The 17,371-nt window shown below is 44.6% G+C and overlaps 1 protein-coding gene across 3 annotated transcripts in view; it reads left to right on the top strand.

Annotated features, from left to right (window-relative positions):
• Nucleotides 1-17,371, top strand: part of CELSR1 (cadherin EGF LAG seven-pass G-type receptor 1) — a 526,468-nt gene that overhangs the window by 370,789 nt on the left and 138,308 nt on the right. For all 3 annotated transcript variants that reach the window (XM_069629236.1, XM_069629235.1, XM_069629237.1), the window contains exons 10-13: nucleotides 4,678-4,863; nucleotides 5,096-5,209; nucleotides 7,811-7,985; nucleotides 11,306-11,447. In XM_069629236.1, coding sequence (XP_069485337.1) covers nucleotides 4,678-4,863; nucleotides 5,096-5,209; nucleotides 7,811-7,985; nucleotides 11,306-11,447 — 617 coding nt within the window. The remainder of the gene's footprint in view (nucleotides 1-4,677; nucleotides 4,864-5,095; nucleotides 5,210-7,810; nucleotides 7,986-11,305; nucleotides 11,448-17,371) is intronic.

Below are 17,371 nucleotides of genomic sequence, written 5' to 3'. Positions count from 1 at the left end.
TTCAAAGGATAACTACCGTAAAATGGAAAAATGCCTTATTGTATTCTTCCAACCCCCCTCCCACCGTGTTGTAGATGTGGTGTACATTTGTGACTCTCTTCTGTAGAGAAGCTGTAGTGCGCTGCGGCTCTCACCCAAGAGTGTGCCTCTGCATGTTCTGACCTAAATAGCCTAATATTGCTCAGCTGGTATTCGTTGTTGTACTTCTTCGTGAGTGTTTTTATGTTGCGTTTTTATGCTTGGGTTTTGTTGGGGGTTGTTCACATCATCCGTTCCGTTGTTCAGATTGTGCGGCTGGGTGCCATTTTCTCCCCACCATGCCGATCCGTGGCCCGCAGTCTTGTTTTTGTCTGAAGTGCTTCTTTATCATCGGTCTCCAGTAACTCTATCTTTTCAAAGGGCCTCCAGCTTTATTGACACACCGATGACAAGCTGCTTCTTTCCTCTTCTCCTTCAGTCACTTCATCCTTTTAAAACAATACCTTGGATGCCCCTCAGTCTCTCCACCACGGAAGGAGTCCAACAGCCCGTCATTGTCTGTCGACCTCAATCCACAGTCTTGATTGCACTGTATTGTTTGTACCCTCTTAACTATCCCTAGTTTACTCATCACTAATTCATTACTTAGCTGTCTTCTGTGCATGAATATTTGCTTCTCAGGATGAGTCACTTAATTGCGTAGGTTTCATGTTCTGAAGGGCACAGTTGTTCCTTAGTGCCTTCTCCTCGATGCTGGTACATTTGAGCCCATGCCCAGTCTTATTGCCCTAAATCCATTCACACAGTCGTCTTCAAGTCTGCTCTGCTGGCTTCCCTGCTGGCAAGTTCCAGGCGGATAGTTTAAGAGCAACGTTCTCGCCATAGGAACAAAGCAATGTTGCGCGTTGTGTATTCAATGCCAAGTCAGGCTGACTCAACACTTCATCCTCCATGTTTCAAAACGTTGAGCACCAGAGGTGGGTAGGAATAGTCACACTGGTTATTACAGGGCTTTGAAGCTGCTGGAATCCAGCAAGGAGTGAAATACAAGTCACTGCATAGTTATTTTTTATATCAAAAGAGTCATCCACGTTGAAGCAATGCTTATTTCCTATTCTTCTCAGAAGGGCTTTCAAAAGATATCTGCGGAAAAAAAGTTACTCAGACTCTACCCACCTCATTTTTAAACATGATGAGCTTGCGTTTACAGAAGTAAACAAAACAGATCAGGATTGACTAAGTCTGGTCCTTCAGCACCAGGAGATTACACTATGAACGTTCAATTCTAAACAAAACTCGAACAGTCATTCCTAAAATTTGAAGCAGCAGACTCTAAAAAACCTGATAATGAAACTCAGGGGAGAATGTTGGTGTATCCTCAGCCCACTCGACGAGAGAGACCAGAATTGTTGAACTTTTAAATTTTAGCTATTCAGCGGTGCTCTAAGCGATACCTTTAAGACAAATCTATTCTCTCAGTAAGTGACTATAGTAGTGGCATGAGATGTGGGGGGTGTTTGGCTTTTTGCCCATCCCCTGACCCTCCATGGCCATGCTAGTCCCTGTGCCCAAACCCTTCCTGTGCAAAACACATTCCCCTGGGATCCCTTTGTGCTAGCTCCACCTTTTCTAAGCAGCCTTCTGAAAGGTAATGTTGTAAGTGCAGCAATAGAGCAACTCGTGAATTCTTAACCAAGTGGGCCCTGAGAAACGTAACTTAAAAGCAGTATGTGTGTCGTTGCTTCTGTTCCTTGCACTAAATTCTTGTTAAAAATAAGGATTGTCAAAGCCAAACGCCTTATTTCCGGTATAGGCTTATTCCAAAGAGGGTAGGTGTCCCTATTGAAAGACTTGACAAAAATGATAGAGGAGAGGTTCTGCCTACCTTGCAAGTTTAGGTTTGGGAAAAAGTTATTTCCACGCTTGTTGCAGTTGGTACAGTATAGGTTTTATTTCAGTGTGGACCCATGGTACTTGTAGTGGTCAGCTGACACGTGTTTCGACCTCGAGGACCAAGAGTTGACCACAGAATTACCTGCTCCACTACAAGAGTATCGCAACCGGGGACCCAATTTCAAATCTGACCTAGCCTTGATAAAGACCCACGAGGTCGAAACACCTGTCGGCTGACCACTACAAGGACCATGTGTCCGCACTGAAATAAAACCTACACTGTACCAACCGCAACAAGCGTGGAAATCACTTTTTCCAAAACCTAAACTTGCAAGGTAGCCAGGACTTCTCCTCTAACCTTACCAAGAGGTGTGGGCTTCATCTCAACCACCTGTGACCTTGCATAATAAAGTAATAGTAATACCAGACTAACTAGAGCTTAGCGCAGGATTAGTCACTGACTAAGGTCCCTTTTCTCTCACTTTTGACAAAAATGCTGTCTGGTGGTCTGGGATTCAAGTGTTCAATGTCAAGATGTCACCATCAGTAGAATCTAGGATTTCTGACTTCAAGTTGTTGCATGCTGCATGCAAAATTTTCATTGATAATCACTATTGATCAACATGTTCTTGGAACTCTGCCTCCAAGTTCCAGCATGCAACATTTCTCTTTAGATTCCCTTTCTCAAGGGACTCTTGAAACTCTGACTATGTCCCAGCATGCATTTCTTTCTTTAGCTTTACTTTCTCAATAGGCTTTAGGAGTTCTGGTTCCAAGTTCTCCCTTGCAATGTCTTTCTTTGTGTTCACTTTCTCACTGGGCTCTTGATTTCCCTCGTGCAACAGTTTGTGTTATGTTCACTTGCTCCAGGTGCTCTAGGAATTCTGACCACAACTCCAAGCATGCAGTGTTACTCCTTCAGCTCACTTTCTAAATATACTTTGGAATGCAAATCTATAGTTCCAGTATATAGCGGTTCTCTCACTGCTTACTTGGTTAAGGTGCTCTAGGAACTCTGACTACAAGTTCCAGCATGCATTTGTACTCCTTAAGCTCACTTTCTCAATATACTATTGGAAGGATAACCTACAGTTCCAGTATATAGCAGTTCTCTCATTGCTTAGTTGATTAAGGTGCTCTAGAATCTCTGAACACAGGTTCCAGCATGCAATCTTACACCTCAAGCTCACTTTCTAAATATACTTTGGAATGCAAACCTATAGTTCCAAGAAAATAGCGGTTCTCTTATAGCATACTTGGTTAAGGTGCTCTAAGATCTCTGAACACAAGTTCCAGCCTGCAATGGTACTCCTTAAGCTCACCTTCTAAATATACTATTGGAATGATAACCTACAGTTCCATTATATCACGGTTCTACCATTGCTTATTTGGTCAAGATGCTTTGGAAACTCGGACCACAAGTTCTAGCATGCAACCTTGTTTCTTTAGCTCCCTTTCTCAATACCCTTTAGGGGAACTCCAATTTCCATTGCCAGCTTGCATCGTTTGCCTTGGTATCCACTTTCTCTGTGGGTTATTCCGTCGTGCTTGAGCCCCAGATCCTTCTCTTCTGACCAGCTTTTCCCTCTCGCTTCTGGCATCCGTCTATGAACCCTCGCTCATGTCTCAGTTCTAGATGTCATCTTCTCATTGTCTCCTGGCCTGCTCTGCTGTGAGCATCCAATCGGTGGGACTGGCGGCCGCTCTGTCCTGGTGGATGATGTCTCTGCTCTTCTTCCCACCTCCTCTTCACAGTGTGCCGGGCTCCTCTGGTTCGGCGGGGGATCTTATCTCATCCTCACTTCTTTTGAGCGTCACTGTGACGTCATGCTCTGGCTCTCACCAGCTCGGCAATGCAGCACAAAGAAAGTGAGTGCAAAAGTATAGTTACTAAAGCAGACTTCACAATCTAGTATCTGATGATTATTTAGACCATCGGATCATACATATCTCACTACCCTCTACAATCCCTACCTCCGAGACCATTTGGGCATCTGACTCCCAGCCTAGGGAATGATGGAGGCATACAGTGAGAAGGTGTTTGCACAAGACATCTTTGGTGCTTTCTAAACAATGCCACAGACCAAGATTGTGTTATGCCTAGAGCCGAGCCTGCAAATGAGGCATCAATGCAACTGTGATCTTGTTGGTGTCTGACAGCAGGATCATGTCTGCTCCGGCCATGACTGCAGCTGGGAGGAAATGCACTTACAATCTGGATGTCAGCAGCCTGCAATGATGTCAGCCTGACAGTCCCAACCCCCACTGCTCCTCCACAGGAGGGTTCCATGTAATAATGTCCCTGCAAAAATGTTGCCTGGCCAAAAAGTCGACAAGAAATTGCAGTTTTTTGCAGGGACATTATTATATTGAACATGCGGGGGACACCCCCGCAACCCCGAAAACCTTTTTCTTTTCAAGGGGAGCAGGGGACACCCCCGCAACCCCTGCTCCCCTTTACCCCATATATATGGTCACCATATATAATGTCGTCACAACCTTTTCCCGGCGACATTATGTATGGCGACCATATATATGAGGATAATATTACCGAATACCAACAGGAGCCGATTGAGCGATCCAACAGCATGCCAAACATCCCCTCCCTTCTGCTTTCACCTGCCTGGCCACTGCCTGACCCTGCACCCACACACATTGACACACAGACCCACAAACATACGTAACTGGAATTTGTTTCATTGATGTACTGTGTCACCAAAAATATAATGGACGGTTGTGTACAAACAGTATCAGTGAAAGCCTGCATAGCAGTTCATGTGCCTGTTGGGTGCTTGTCTCTGACAGATCGTGAACAGCAATCTGCAGTTTGAAGTGTACAGTGGCTTCAGCTTGGTGGCAAGTCTGAAGGTGACGCAGAAGCGCGTGAACGACGGCGAATGGCACCACTTGCTGATCGAGCTGAAGAGTTCCAAAGATGGCAAAGACATAAAGTACCTGGCGGTCATGTCCTTGGACTACGGGATGTACCAGGTGAGTGACCAGGGAAGATCTCTTCATCTCGTTCTTTCTGTCATGGCACCTCCATATTGATACAAGAGAAAGTTGACCATCATTGTTACATGCAAAGGCCATGAGTTCAAACAGTGGCAACGCATGTCACTTCAAGTCTGTAGCGATGGGAAGGGGAAGACACAGGGCCTGACACTGTGGGTTGAAATGCTTGTATCCTTTTTGATGTGGAACTTTCTGTTTCCTACCACAGAGTGTAGTGGAGATTGGGAATGAGCTTCCTGGATTAAAGCTGAAAAGCATCTTTGTTGGTGGGCTCTCAGATGAAGATGGATCTGTGAAGCAAGGGTTCAATGGCTGCATGCAGGTAAGTGAGCAGTATGTTGACTGGCCCAGCACAATCACTGTCAGGCGCGGACTGTCCTATAGGGCCATACAAACCAGAAATGAAAAATGCTAGCGTTGGCCAGTTCTTTGGGTCAAAGTGGGCCAGTTTGATGGGTTACTTCACTATGCAGCTAGTAGGTTTGAGTATTTTTGCTGAATACCTATTCTTTAAATTGGACAATTTTCAATACACTTGACCAAAATCCTCCCCTTTGTGTACTATTCAAAAAGTCTGCCACAAAAGGAATACACTGCCATTTGCGAATGTGGGCCACTTTTTTATTGGTGCCCGAGACAATTTTATGCCCCAGTCCAACCCTGGTCACTGTTCTAACTTATTGATTTGTGAGGAGCATAACATGGCTATGCTTGCAAGAAATGGCTGCGCCTTGACCAGAAATAGCCCATGTACACACAAAGCATGGCTGTATGGCATGGTGTGTACCGTTCAGAGCCACAGCAGCAAGGCATTGTTGGGCCCACAATGGCTTGCTGATGTGGCTCTGAACTGGAGATGAACTTGGTTACTAGGTGGTGTTGTGCCTGTTTGACTTGGTCAAATGGATGAACATACTTTCACATTTCAGGTGAAGGTTTTTGTTCAAGCCTTTCTATACCCGCCATAAAGTTATTGGTGTTTTGTAAACATGCCCCAATGCTCTAACCACAAGGCTGTCAAGACTATACTGTGCTAAGGATCCCTATTAAGGGTGACACCAGGCGTCTAATTGTCAGGCAGCCTTGAGAAATGTCTCTCTTTGGCTGCTAAAGCTATGTATAAAGTAACACACTGCCCTGTAAGACGAAGGCAATGTTTGCATTTGGGCTAATTTGCCTACCGACAATTGATATGGCTCTGAAGTGGAGGTCAACTTCCAGCGGTGGATACTAGGTGCTGTTGTGACCGGGCTGTGTGGGCATACTAGGTAATGTATTGCCATGGCATGGCTCCATTTAAGAAATGAGTGACTAGGCATGTAAGGAATGGTTGTCTGCAGGTAATAAATGGCTGCCTACAGCTGAGAAATGAGTTGATGCTGGTAAAGAATGGATTCATACAGACAAGGAATATGTGCACACACGTAATACATGACTATCAGATAGGTCACTGCATGTCTGTAAGGGATACTCTATACAGGTATGACATTGCTGTAGCACCTGGTCGGAAATGACAATATGAGCAGAACATGGTAGTGTAGAGGTACAGAATTACCGGATGCAAGGAACAAATGGCTGTGCATGTAACAGTGATATATACACATCAGGAATGACTCTGTGCACTTGATGGTTGTTATGAATGCCCACTGTGTGCAGGCAATCATGCGTTTATGTAGGGCAGGCAGGGAACGAATTTACAGGTATATATGCTTTTAAGGAATGGCTGTGTGTGGGAATGGAATGTTGTAGACAGGTAGGGCACTCCGAGTAATTATATCAAATATTCGCTCAGGTCGATAACACGAGTTGTTCATAACACCTCTTATTACACTCACGCCTAAAAACACTTGTGTACAGGCGCGTTATTAATGACCTATCATATCATAGCATATCATACAGTGCTTAGAAGCTGACGGAATCTGGCATGAATTGCAGTATAGCACAGATATAATATTAGACACTCTTGCAGATGTAAAACACATGACGTTTCATTTATAGAGGCTGTCGCTCGTCAGCACTTGGTGGCATCAGGCACTATAGTTGGCAAAAACACAGATTTGCTTTGATTAAAGAAGAAGCCGTGGTAGCCGTGTTAGTCATATATATTTAGTAAATGCAAATAATTGGCAAAAAAAAGCTGTGCAGCTTCAAGGCGCTCGCAATGACATATACAATGAAAACTTCAACAAACAAAACACTAAAAACAAATACCAGATTGGCAATGCACTCTTTGAGAAAAAGGTATTCCGATCTTGTGACCAAATCATTCTAGTGATTTATGAGTGATAATTGGGACATGATGAGCCATCATGATGAACTGACTGCTGCCGGGCCCACACAGCCTTTTGGTTGGCCCTGTATGCTCGGGTCGTATCATTAATATGGAAAAGCCATCCCTGCTGGATAGTATTGCATCAATATCAACAGCATTCTTCTTAATCTGCCCTACACCCTCCCCAACAGCTCCAGTACTTTGTGCGAATATTTTCATCATTCCCTGTATTATCTTAGATGCTTCAATTAGTGCTAGCATTTCACCCTTTAGCTCCTTCTCAACACTAAACGACACGATAAAATGACACAAGGGCAAAAAATAACAGGGACTTTCCTAAAATGGTGACAGGTATGCACTACACACCAACATTGTAAGAGGGTTCCTAAGCATGGCCTGCGTAACAGTGTACTCAGACACACTACACTGGCTGCATGGACAGACCGCAGCTCCATCTAATAGGCGCAGTAATGTCCAATTTGCAGCAATTCGTAGTCCCCAGCTGTGCGCTATCTGGCCCATGGCTCTTAGTGGCAGATGATAAAATGGCTTCATTACCCCTGTGGCAAGTTATATGAATTAAGTAGCCCCTACTGTGTATAGGTCCATTTACTACCATATGCTAAAATAAATATGTCTGAAATATCCCAGGGCGTGCGAATGGGAGAGACATCGACAAACATTGCAACGCTGAACATGAACCACGCCACCGTGATCAACGTGGTGGACGACTGTGAAGTGGACAACCCCTGCGATGCCAGCCCGTGCCCACACAACAGCTACTGCAGCGACGACTGGGACAGCTATTCCTGCAACTGCGATCCAGGTAAGAGTGCACTGGGCACAGCGGGTCTGGGGCAATCTTTGCGTTGGCGGAACCCGTTCCCAGCAGTAGAACAAGCAAACTATTGTTTGTGGGCAGGTACACGAGTCTAATGTCTGTGCTCAGATGTTCTTTCAGCAAAATACCGTTTGTCATAAATCTCTAGTTTCTGAAACACAGAACAACCCTGCACCATTTTATTTTAAGAAAATGAATTAGAAAGTGCTGCTGAGGTCTCACTGTTTTGAGAGAAAATGTGCATGTGAGGCTTTGAGGAACGCAAGACTTTGGCTGAGCCGCAGCGACCTGCGGGCCCCTCTGAAGTGGCCCAAGAGATAGCGGTCGAGAGGTCCCTATGCATCTGGTGTTAATCTGCTCTGACTGGTATGCAGTGATAGAATCGTGGCACAAAATGTCACCTGTAGAAAACATCGGAGCAAAAATGCTGTGGTTTGACCTGGCAAAGGTGTACCGCACTATACCATTTAAGGGGAGCAGGGGTTGCAGGGGTGTCTCCCGCTGCCTTAAATGGTATAATATGTCCGGGGGTCGCGGGGGTGGCCCCTCATCCTTTACATGGATTGCGGCAGCAAAATCGAAGCCTTTTTGCTGCAATATTTTGTGTCAACAGCCATTTTTGCCGCAATTTTAACATATGGAACCCTCTGACTTGCATCTATGAGGATCCATCGAATTCGTTTTTTGAACGACGCCATTTTTCCGAATATGGTACTTGTTGTGCTGTTTCCCCCACTCTTACCTTTCATGGGGGGATTTCCACACATATCCTTGCTTGCCCCTCAGGCCTCCTTTTAGCCCTTACCCTGAACACAAATGTGCGGGTAGGCGGGGGCGACATTCAAACTCTGTAGCTTTGCTGTTTTTCAGAAAGAATGGAGCTTTGCTTAATTCTTGAGAGGAAATGCATGGCTATTCTAGCAGTGTGCTGTGTGCCTGCTTTCTTTTAGAATGTGTCTCTCCTATTTTGGCCAGTGATTGTCCCTCTAACAGTGAAGTAGAGTCCCCAATGGAGAGGACCCCTGGACAGTGGCATGGCTGAGGGAGTGTCTGTGGTTGGGGAAGCCCCTTCCCCGGCTGCTTTCAGATCCTGGTGCAACCTCCCGGCTGCTGCATGCAAAGTAGTGGAAAAGGCCTTGCCTGGTCCCCATCAGGAGCAGTTCGCCCCTCTGGCACCCGAACCTGCCTTGGTCATGGGGGTCCACTTCCAAAGGCGGCTTGAAGGAAGAACTGCTTTACTTCAGGGACTTTTCTACTCCAAGTGCATGTAAGAACAGGAGTACTGGGGTGAGGGTTACTTTTCTGGCACCGGTTCTGTGTACTCGGTTCAATTCTGACTCTTTTGCTCTGGTAGCGTGGCTTATTATGTTTCAACTTTCGGAGGTGGACGGCGACTATTGATTACGTAGGGTAGACCCGCCGGAGAGACTATGCCCCAGCTATCTCCTCTGGGTATGCACACCACTTCCACAGAGAAGACTGCGGAACCACAGTCTCCATACATGTTTGCATTTGCACATCTTGGATTTAAGAAAGTGGAAAACTGTTGACTACCAAATAGCTTTGAGGGTACATGGCTGTAGATGTTATAAATGCCTCTTTTATTTATTTATTTATTTATTTATCTATTTATTTATTTATTTAGTTAGTTTGTTTCAAACTTTTTAAAAAAAGAAGAAAAATAAAGGGCAACACATCTTTTCTATATCCTCCTTTAACATTACTTATCAAATACTTATATTTCGAGACGAATGTTCATTCATTATGATCAACTAATCTTCACCCTATAACAATGCTGAGGGGCTGTACGGTGTGGTAGGGTCCTTCTAGTCTCTACACTCCTTGGTTATATGTCGTTTAACAATCTCTTGTCAAGTTGTTCTAAGTAAAGTGACAGCGCTATTGTTAAGTTTTTGCAGTCACTACTGTGCATTCTTATCCACCACTCGTCGCTACATCGGGTCGCTGCCTTTTCAAGCTCTTTGCTTAAATATTTTGTTCTTAGAGCTCTCAACTCGCTGCAATTTAATACTAAATGTTTTAGCGTTTCATCCTCGCTGTTACAGAATCTGCAGCATTAATCCTCAAGTCCCACTTCATGTCTCAGTTTTCTTATTTCTTTTGTCGGAAAGAGGTTCAGTCTAAATTTCAAGATGTTTGTTTTTAGTCGCTCGCAGGGGAATTTTTCCTTATATTTTGGAAGGCAATTTAGCGATGTTGCTTCCGCTGGCCGGTTTGCCATGCATCAATGCTCTGCGCTCTTCTCTGAAGTCTGAATCCAATCTTGTTGGAATAGTCATTTTTTTTACAGCGTTTGGATTCTTAACCAGCATGCTTTCTTCCGTATTCAGTTGTTTGAGGATCTCTTTACATTTTAGGCGCCATCTCTGAAGTAGTGAGTCCTGTTTGAGGTGCGAGTGTTCCAGTAACAGCTTGAATTGTGGAATAAATGCTTCTTTTCTATCTCTCAGAAAGAGTTTGTATCAAAACCGAAGTGTACGCTCAATGTTTTTACGTACCTATAATATTTTTTCTGAGTGCTTCTAGTGTAATTTGTGTCACATGCAATCTTGGTTGTGTTTCTTGATGCACCTTGCTCATTTGTAGTTCTTGCTCAAGTGAACTCCTGCGCAAGCTATTGAGGGAGTTAGCATATTTTCTTAGATTCACTTGGGGGGGGGAAGCAGCACACGGCCCACTGTGCTTGTCGTCAGTTGCAGGTAACCCAAAAAAAAAACACAGACCGCTAAAATGCTTTGCTGCAGCCCAGATAGGCCATAGTCGTTACACACTGCTGATTTTGATAGTGTAACTCAACTCAATGTAATTAATAAGGTGTAATGCGCCATTACCGCAATAGTGTTTGTTTGTTTGTTTGTTTTATTTCTAATGCGCTACAGACCCGTGGGTAGAAGGGCGCAACAGGTAGGATAATGCGAAGCTTACAAAGTTACAAATTATACAAGATGCAATAATACTATAAAAATTATGCAAGATACAGTAAGTGGTCTCCCAGCATCGGGGCTTCTCTGAAATGTGTATTTGGCCAGCACCTGGGATAACCACACCTGATTCAGTGGGTGTTTGGGGAGGCTTGGGGAGTGTTTATGAGAAAATGTAGACCCTGTGGCTTTTTTGAAGAAAAAAAAATGATATATCACTTTTTGACACTATCTTGGCGCAGAATCAGTAATTGTTGAAGATGTGTTAAACAGTGTGCAAATCTCCAGGTTTGTGAACTTTTGTAGACATGTCAGGTCATATATTACAGCAGTGGATGTAATTTTATCACCTTTCCCCCTTAGGGTACTTCGGGAGAGACTGCGTGGATGTGTGCAGCCTGAACCCGTGTGAGCATGTCTCTACCTGCGTCCGAACACCCAGCTCTTCTCATGGATACACCTGTGAATGTGGCCAAAGCTACTACGGGCAGTACTGCGAAAGCAAGTAAGGATACTGCCCGATACTCCATATCTGCTGTTTGTGACCCTCCCTCGGTATGATGTGGGATCATTATTATATTGATTATCTGCTGGTTACTGGTACATGTAACCCAATAATTACAAAACATCTCAACCCAAAAAACTGTTTGATATGTGGAGCAATTATTTATATTCGATACACACGCGCTCTGTGAGCTGTATTTGTCAGAAGAGCAGCATTCAGCCGGCAATGGAGCATCTGCGTTATCACTGTTGATTAGGCATAAATCACAGGTTTAAAGGCACTTTTAATTTGCATTGTATGACTTAATGGGACTTCATGACCCACTTGCACCCCCCCCCACCCAGTTTTCACTTATGATACCTAAACAGCATTTAAATGAATTGTCAAACTGGTCTAGTGGTGCATATATAATAATGTGTTTTTTACATAGCACTTTCATCTAAAGCACTTTGCGTAGGACATAATTACATACATTTTTATTATTACTCAATCGAAATTGGTACTCATTTATTGACCACGGAAAGATAAAAGGCTGAGCTGGCCTTGCTGGGATTTGAACCTGCGACCTGCAGATCAAACACAGCAACAAGCATTTAACCCGCGAAGCCATTTTACCAGCTTATAGCATATGTATGTGTGCCACAATACGATGCAAAGTGCTTCTTCTGAGCGAAGGGGGGGGGATCGTGCCTCCACGATTTTGCCATTTAAGCTAGTTAAATTTCTCACCTGGGAGCACGGATTTACATTTAACATTCACTAACGTGCCAACAACAGCAACAAAGGACAACAGCCTGCCCAGGACATATCACTGTAGCCACTACGATGAAGCCAAATGCTTAACTGCCATTGATTTAACATGACTCCAATGATTAACATTGCATAGTGAAACTAAACCTCTGATTAAGCTGAAAGATGCATTTAATGGTCTAAAATAAGGTGGAGTAGCTGATCAGCCTCCTGGCCTCTTGAGGTCCGAGGGGGTGAGGTCAACAATCCAATGCGTGAATGGATCCACTCACGACCATATTTCAAAACCATCATCCAGCCACCCCACAATGTTGTGCCTGGCTCTGCCCCCCGGCTTATACAGTGTAATATGTACTGCTCTCCCCAGCAAGTCAGAAAAGCAAGCGTCAAATGGTAGCATTTGTCAAGGCCCACACACGCACGCTTTTCCATACACCACAGCCCATGTGTTCCACCGTGAACAAGGTTCCCCACTAATGCTAGCAACTGTATCTTCATTTAGATGGCTCTAGATTATTCATTCATGGTTTATAATAAGCTTAACCTGCCAGCGCATTGGGTGGCAGAGTAACATCGCGGCCAAGCCCTGCTAAGGCTGCTAAAGTGTGCTCACATCCAAGTGAGGGTGCACTTGCATTCACCTTGACTCTACATTACCAACTGCCGCGTTATATCTGGCCTACATCACCCACTGCAGTAAGTTCTAGGGCGATAACAAATCATCGGGGAGCTCTGTGACAAAGCAGCAGGCAAGTTCCTTTTTGAGGGTCACGGAACTATATGGTGACTTGCAATATATCGTTGTTTTTTTAAATTGCTTATAGTACACAGCGATCTATAAACCTCAATGTAGCATTTGACTGGAGTAAAAGTAAAACAGAAATAGGCAACGTGTGACGTGTTGCAGAAAAATAGTTTAAGCAGTTTAGTAAAACGCATCTAACAACCATTTTGAGGCTGGGGGATTTGCAGGCAAAATGGCGCGCAAATCCCAATTTTTCGGCGCACAAATTCCATGAATCAGCCCCCTATAGTGTTTTAAAACAAATGCTAAACATACAGATGTATTCTTGCTCTCCCATGTTGAACTCCTGACGTGCACACAAAAAATACCACTATCAACAACAGTTTGTTAAGAATTAATGGCTGTAAAGTGTCCCAGAAAGCTATTCCAGAAAGGGAACTAAAACGCTAGACAGGGGGGTTTAATTAGGTGCAGCAGTGGCAGCCGGAATTCTGCTCTGTGCTGGCTCCGGCAGCAGGCACTGCAACGCCACAAAGCCACTGTAATAACTGATTGCAGTTGCAGTAGTGATATCCTTGTCTGACTACAGGCAGCAGTGATATCACAACTGGCCTGAACATTATCAACATATCTTCATGCAAGGCAGGCTGGTTAGTAAGCATGCAGCATATCTTCATGCAAGGCAGACTGGTTAGTAAGCATGCATATCTTCATGCAAATCAGGCTGGTTAGTAAGCATAAAGCATATCTTCATGCAAGGCAGGCCCGTTAGTAAGCATGAAGCATATCTTCATGCAAGGCAGGCTGGTTAGTAAGCATACAGAATATCTTCATGCAAGGCAGGCCCGTTAGTAAGCATGCTGCATATCTTCATGCAAGGCAGGCTGGTTAGTAAGCATGCAGCATATCTTCATGCAAGGCAGGCTGGTTAGTAAGCATGCATATCTTCATGCAGGGCAGGCCCGCTAGTAAGCATGCAGCATATTTTCATGCAAGGTAGGCCCGTTAGTAAGCATGCAGCATATCTTCATGCAAGTCAGGCCCATTAGTAAGCATGCAGCATATCTTCATGCAAGGCAGGCTTGTTAGTAAGCATGCAGCATATCTTCATGCAAGGCAGGCTGGTTAGTAAGCATACAGAATATCTTCATGCAAGGCAGGCCCGTTAGTAAGCATGCCGCATATCTTCATGCAAGGCAGGCTGGTTAGTAAGCATGCAGCATATCTTCATGCAAGGCAGGCTGGTTAGTAAGCATGCATATCTTCATGCAAGGCAGGCTGGTTAGGAAGCATGCATATCTTCATGCAAATCAGGCTGGTTAGTAAGCATGCAGCATATCTTCATGCAAGGCAGGCTGGTTAGTAAGCATGCATATCTTCATGCAGGGCAGGCCCGCTAGTAAGCATGCAGCATATTTTCATGCAAGGTAGGCCCGTTAGTAAGCATGCAGCATATCTTCATGCAAGTCAGGCCCATTAGTAAGCATGCAGCATATCTTCATGCAAGGCAGGCTCGTTAGTAAGCATGCAGCATATCTTCATGCAAGGCAGGCTGGTTAGTAAGCATACAGAATATCTTCATGCAAGGCAGGCCCATTAGTAAGCATGCCGCATATCTTCATGCAAGGCAGGCTGGTTAGTAAGCATGCAGCATATCTTCATGCAAGGCAGGCTGGTTAGTAAGCATGCATATCTTCATGCAAGGCAGGCTGGTTAGGAAGCATGCATATCTTCATGCAAATCAGGCCGGTTAGTAAGCATAGAGCATATCTTCATGAAAGGCAGGCCCGTTAGTAAGCATGCAGCATATCTTCATGCAAGGCAGGCTGGTTAGTAAGCATACAGAATATCTTCATGCAAGGCAGGCCCGTTAGTAAGCATGCAGCATATCTTCATGCAAGGCAGGCTGGTTAGTAAGCATGCATATCTTCATGCAGGGCAGGCCCGCTAGTAAGCATGCAGCATATTTTCATGCAAGGTAGGCCCGTTAGTATGCATGCAGCATATCTTCATGCAAGTCAGGCCCATTAGTAAGCATGCAGCATATCTTCATGCAAGGCAGGCTCGTTAGTAAGCATGCAGCATATCTTCATGCAAGGCAGGCTGGTTAGTAAACATGCATATCTTCAAGCAAGGCAGGTTGGTTAGTAAGCATGCATATCTTCATGCAAGGCAGGCTCGTTAGTAAGCATGCAGCATATCTTCATGCAAGGCAGGCTCATTAGCAAGCATGCATATCTTCATGCAAGGCAGGCTGGATAGTGAGCATGCAGCATATCTTCATGCAAGGCAGGCTGGTTAGTAAGCATGCATATCTTCATGCAAGGCAGGCTACTTAGTAAGCATGCCACATATCTTCATGCAAGGCAGGCCCGTTAGTAAGCATGCAGCATATCTTCATGCAAGGCAGGCTGGTTAGTAAGCATGCAGCATATCTTCATGCAAGGCAGGCCCGTTAGTAAGCATGCAGCATATCTTCATGCAAGGCAGACTTGTTAGTAAGCATGCATATCTTCATGCAAGGCAGGCTCGTTAGTAAGCCTGCAGCATATCTTCATGCAAGGCAGGCTGGTTAGTAAGCATGCATATCTTCATGCAAGGCAGGCTCGTTCGTAAGCATGCATATCTTCATGCAAGGCAGGCTGGTTAGTAAGCATGCATATCTTCATGCAAGGCAGGCCCGTTAGTAAGCATGCAGCATATCTTCATGCAAGGCAGGCCCGTTAGTAAGCATGCAGCATATCTTCATACAAGGCAGGCTGGTTAGTAAGCATGCAGCATATCTTCATGCAATGCAGGCCCGTTACTAAGCATGCAGCATATCTTCATGCAAGGCAGGCTCGTTAGTAAGCATGCATATCTTCATGCAAGGCAGGCTGGTTAGTAAGCATGCAGCATATCTTCATGCAAGGCAGGCTGGTTAGTAAGCATGCAGCATATCTTCATGCAAGGCAGGCCCGTTATTAAACATGCAGCATATCTTCATGCAAGGCAGACTTGTTAGTAAGCATGCATATCTTCATGCAAGGCAGGCTCGTTAGTAAGCCTGCAGCATATCTTCATGCAAGGCAGGCTGGTTAGTAAGCATGCAGCATATCTTCATGCAAGGCAGACTGGTTAGTAAGCATGCAGCATATCTTCATGCAAGCAGGCTGGTTAGTAAGCATGCAGCATATCTTCATGCAAGGCAGGCCCGTTAGTAAGCATGCAGCATATCTTCATGCAAGGCAGGCCCGTTAGTAAGCATGCAGCATATCTTCATGCAAGGCAGACTCGTTAGTAAGCATGCATATCTTCATGCAAGGCAGGCTCATTAGTAAGCCTGCAGCATATCTTCATGCAAGGCAGGCTGGTTAGTAAGCATGCAGCATATCTTCATGCAAGGCAGGCTGGTTAGTAAGCATGCAGCATATCTTCATGCAAGCAGGCTGGTTAGTAAGCATGCATATCTTCATACAAGGCAGGCTCGCTGCAGTGAGGTGTATTCCTGTACAAAGCCGCACATCTTCAAGACCAACCAGAGCACATGTGTGGCTAAAGATTCAGTCGATATATGGAGTGCTAGGCCATCCTAATCAAAGGGATGATGTGAGGCCAGTTTTGAGTAGACCACCTAAACTTGAATTACCCAATTAGTTACTCCACAGTAAACAGGAACATATATATAGATACAGAGTTTCAAGGACCTGTCACCAGCATCTCCGATCTCTATGGCTTGTAACACACAATACAACTAGCATCTTAGCAATCACTTTAACTTGAAGGGTTCTTGTTGCAAGGAGGGTGTGATGGACAACCCACGGGACGGACCAGGTACCTCCCCAAGCTAGCGGATGATTTACTCAGGGCAGTTTGGGGTGGATACCCGGGCAACCTTCCCTTGATCTTAGTCATGTGGCAGGGGACAGTCACAGGGAAACTCTATAATGACTCCACCGCAATGTGAAAGAGCCTGAGGTCCTTCTAGCTACACCCAAAGTCCCAGACAAGAGGAACAAACTCAATGATTCTTGGATTTTGAGTTACTCTCTTCCCTTTTTATTAGGCAAGTCTCTTTCCTATCCAGCAGGATTGTTTCCATTGACACAATGGCACATTTTGTGTACGGTTCTGTAAATGCTCCTTTACCTTTTCCCAAGGTTTTTGTAAATGTCTGAACATATGTTTAAAAAAATAGGAAAGGTATAGATTTGATTGCATCTTCCAAAGAGAAACAACCAAATGAGCTACTCCAGTTATCTTTATGCACACATATGATATGTGAACTAAGAAAGGGAATAACAGCTAATGAATCTGCTTGTAATTTCAGAACAGAAGTTACTTCTTCATTCCTGTACGAATTGCCCCGTGTTGCTTCATATTTGTCAGTGTTGTAAAGTTTTAACCCATGCCTTGGCATTTTGTGCACTCCTTTAACCAGCTCCATTTT

The sequence above is a fragment of the Ambystoma mexicanum genome, chromosome 12, assembly GCF_040938575.1.
Source record: "Ambystoma mexicanum isolate Mex_15411 chromosome 12, UKY_AmexF1_1, whole genome shotgun sequence".
Taxonomy (NCBI): Eukaryota; Metazoa; Chordata; class Amphibia; order Caudata; family Ambystomatidae; genus Ambystoma; species Ambystoma mexicanum.
The sequence above is the reverse complement of the archived record's forward strand: the minus strand, read 5'-3'. Positions and strand labels throughout refer to the sequence as shown.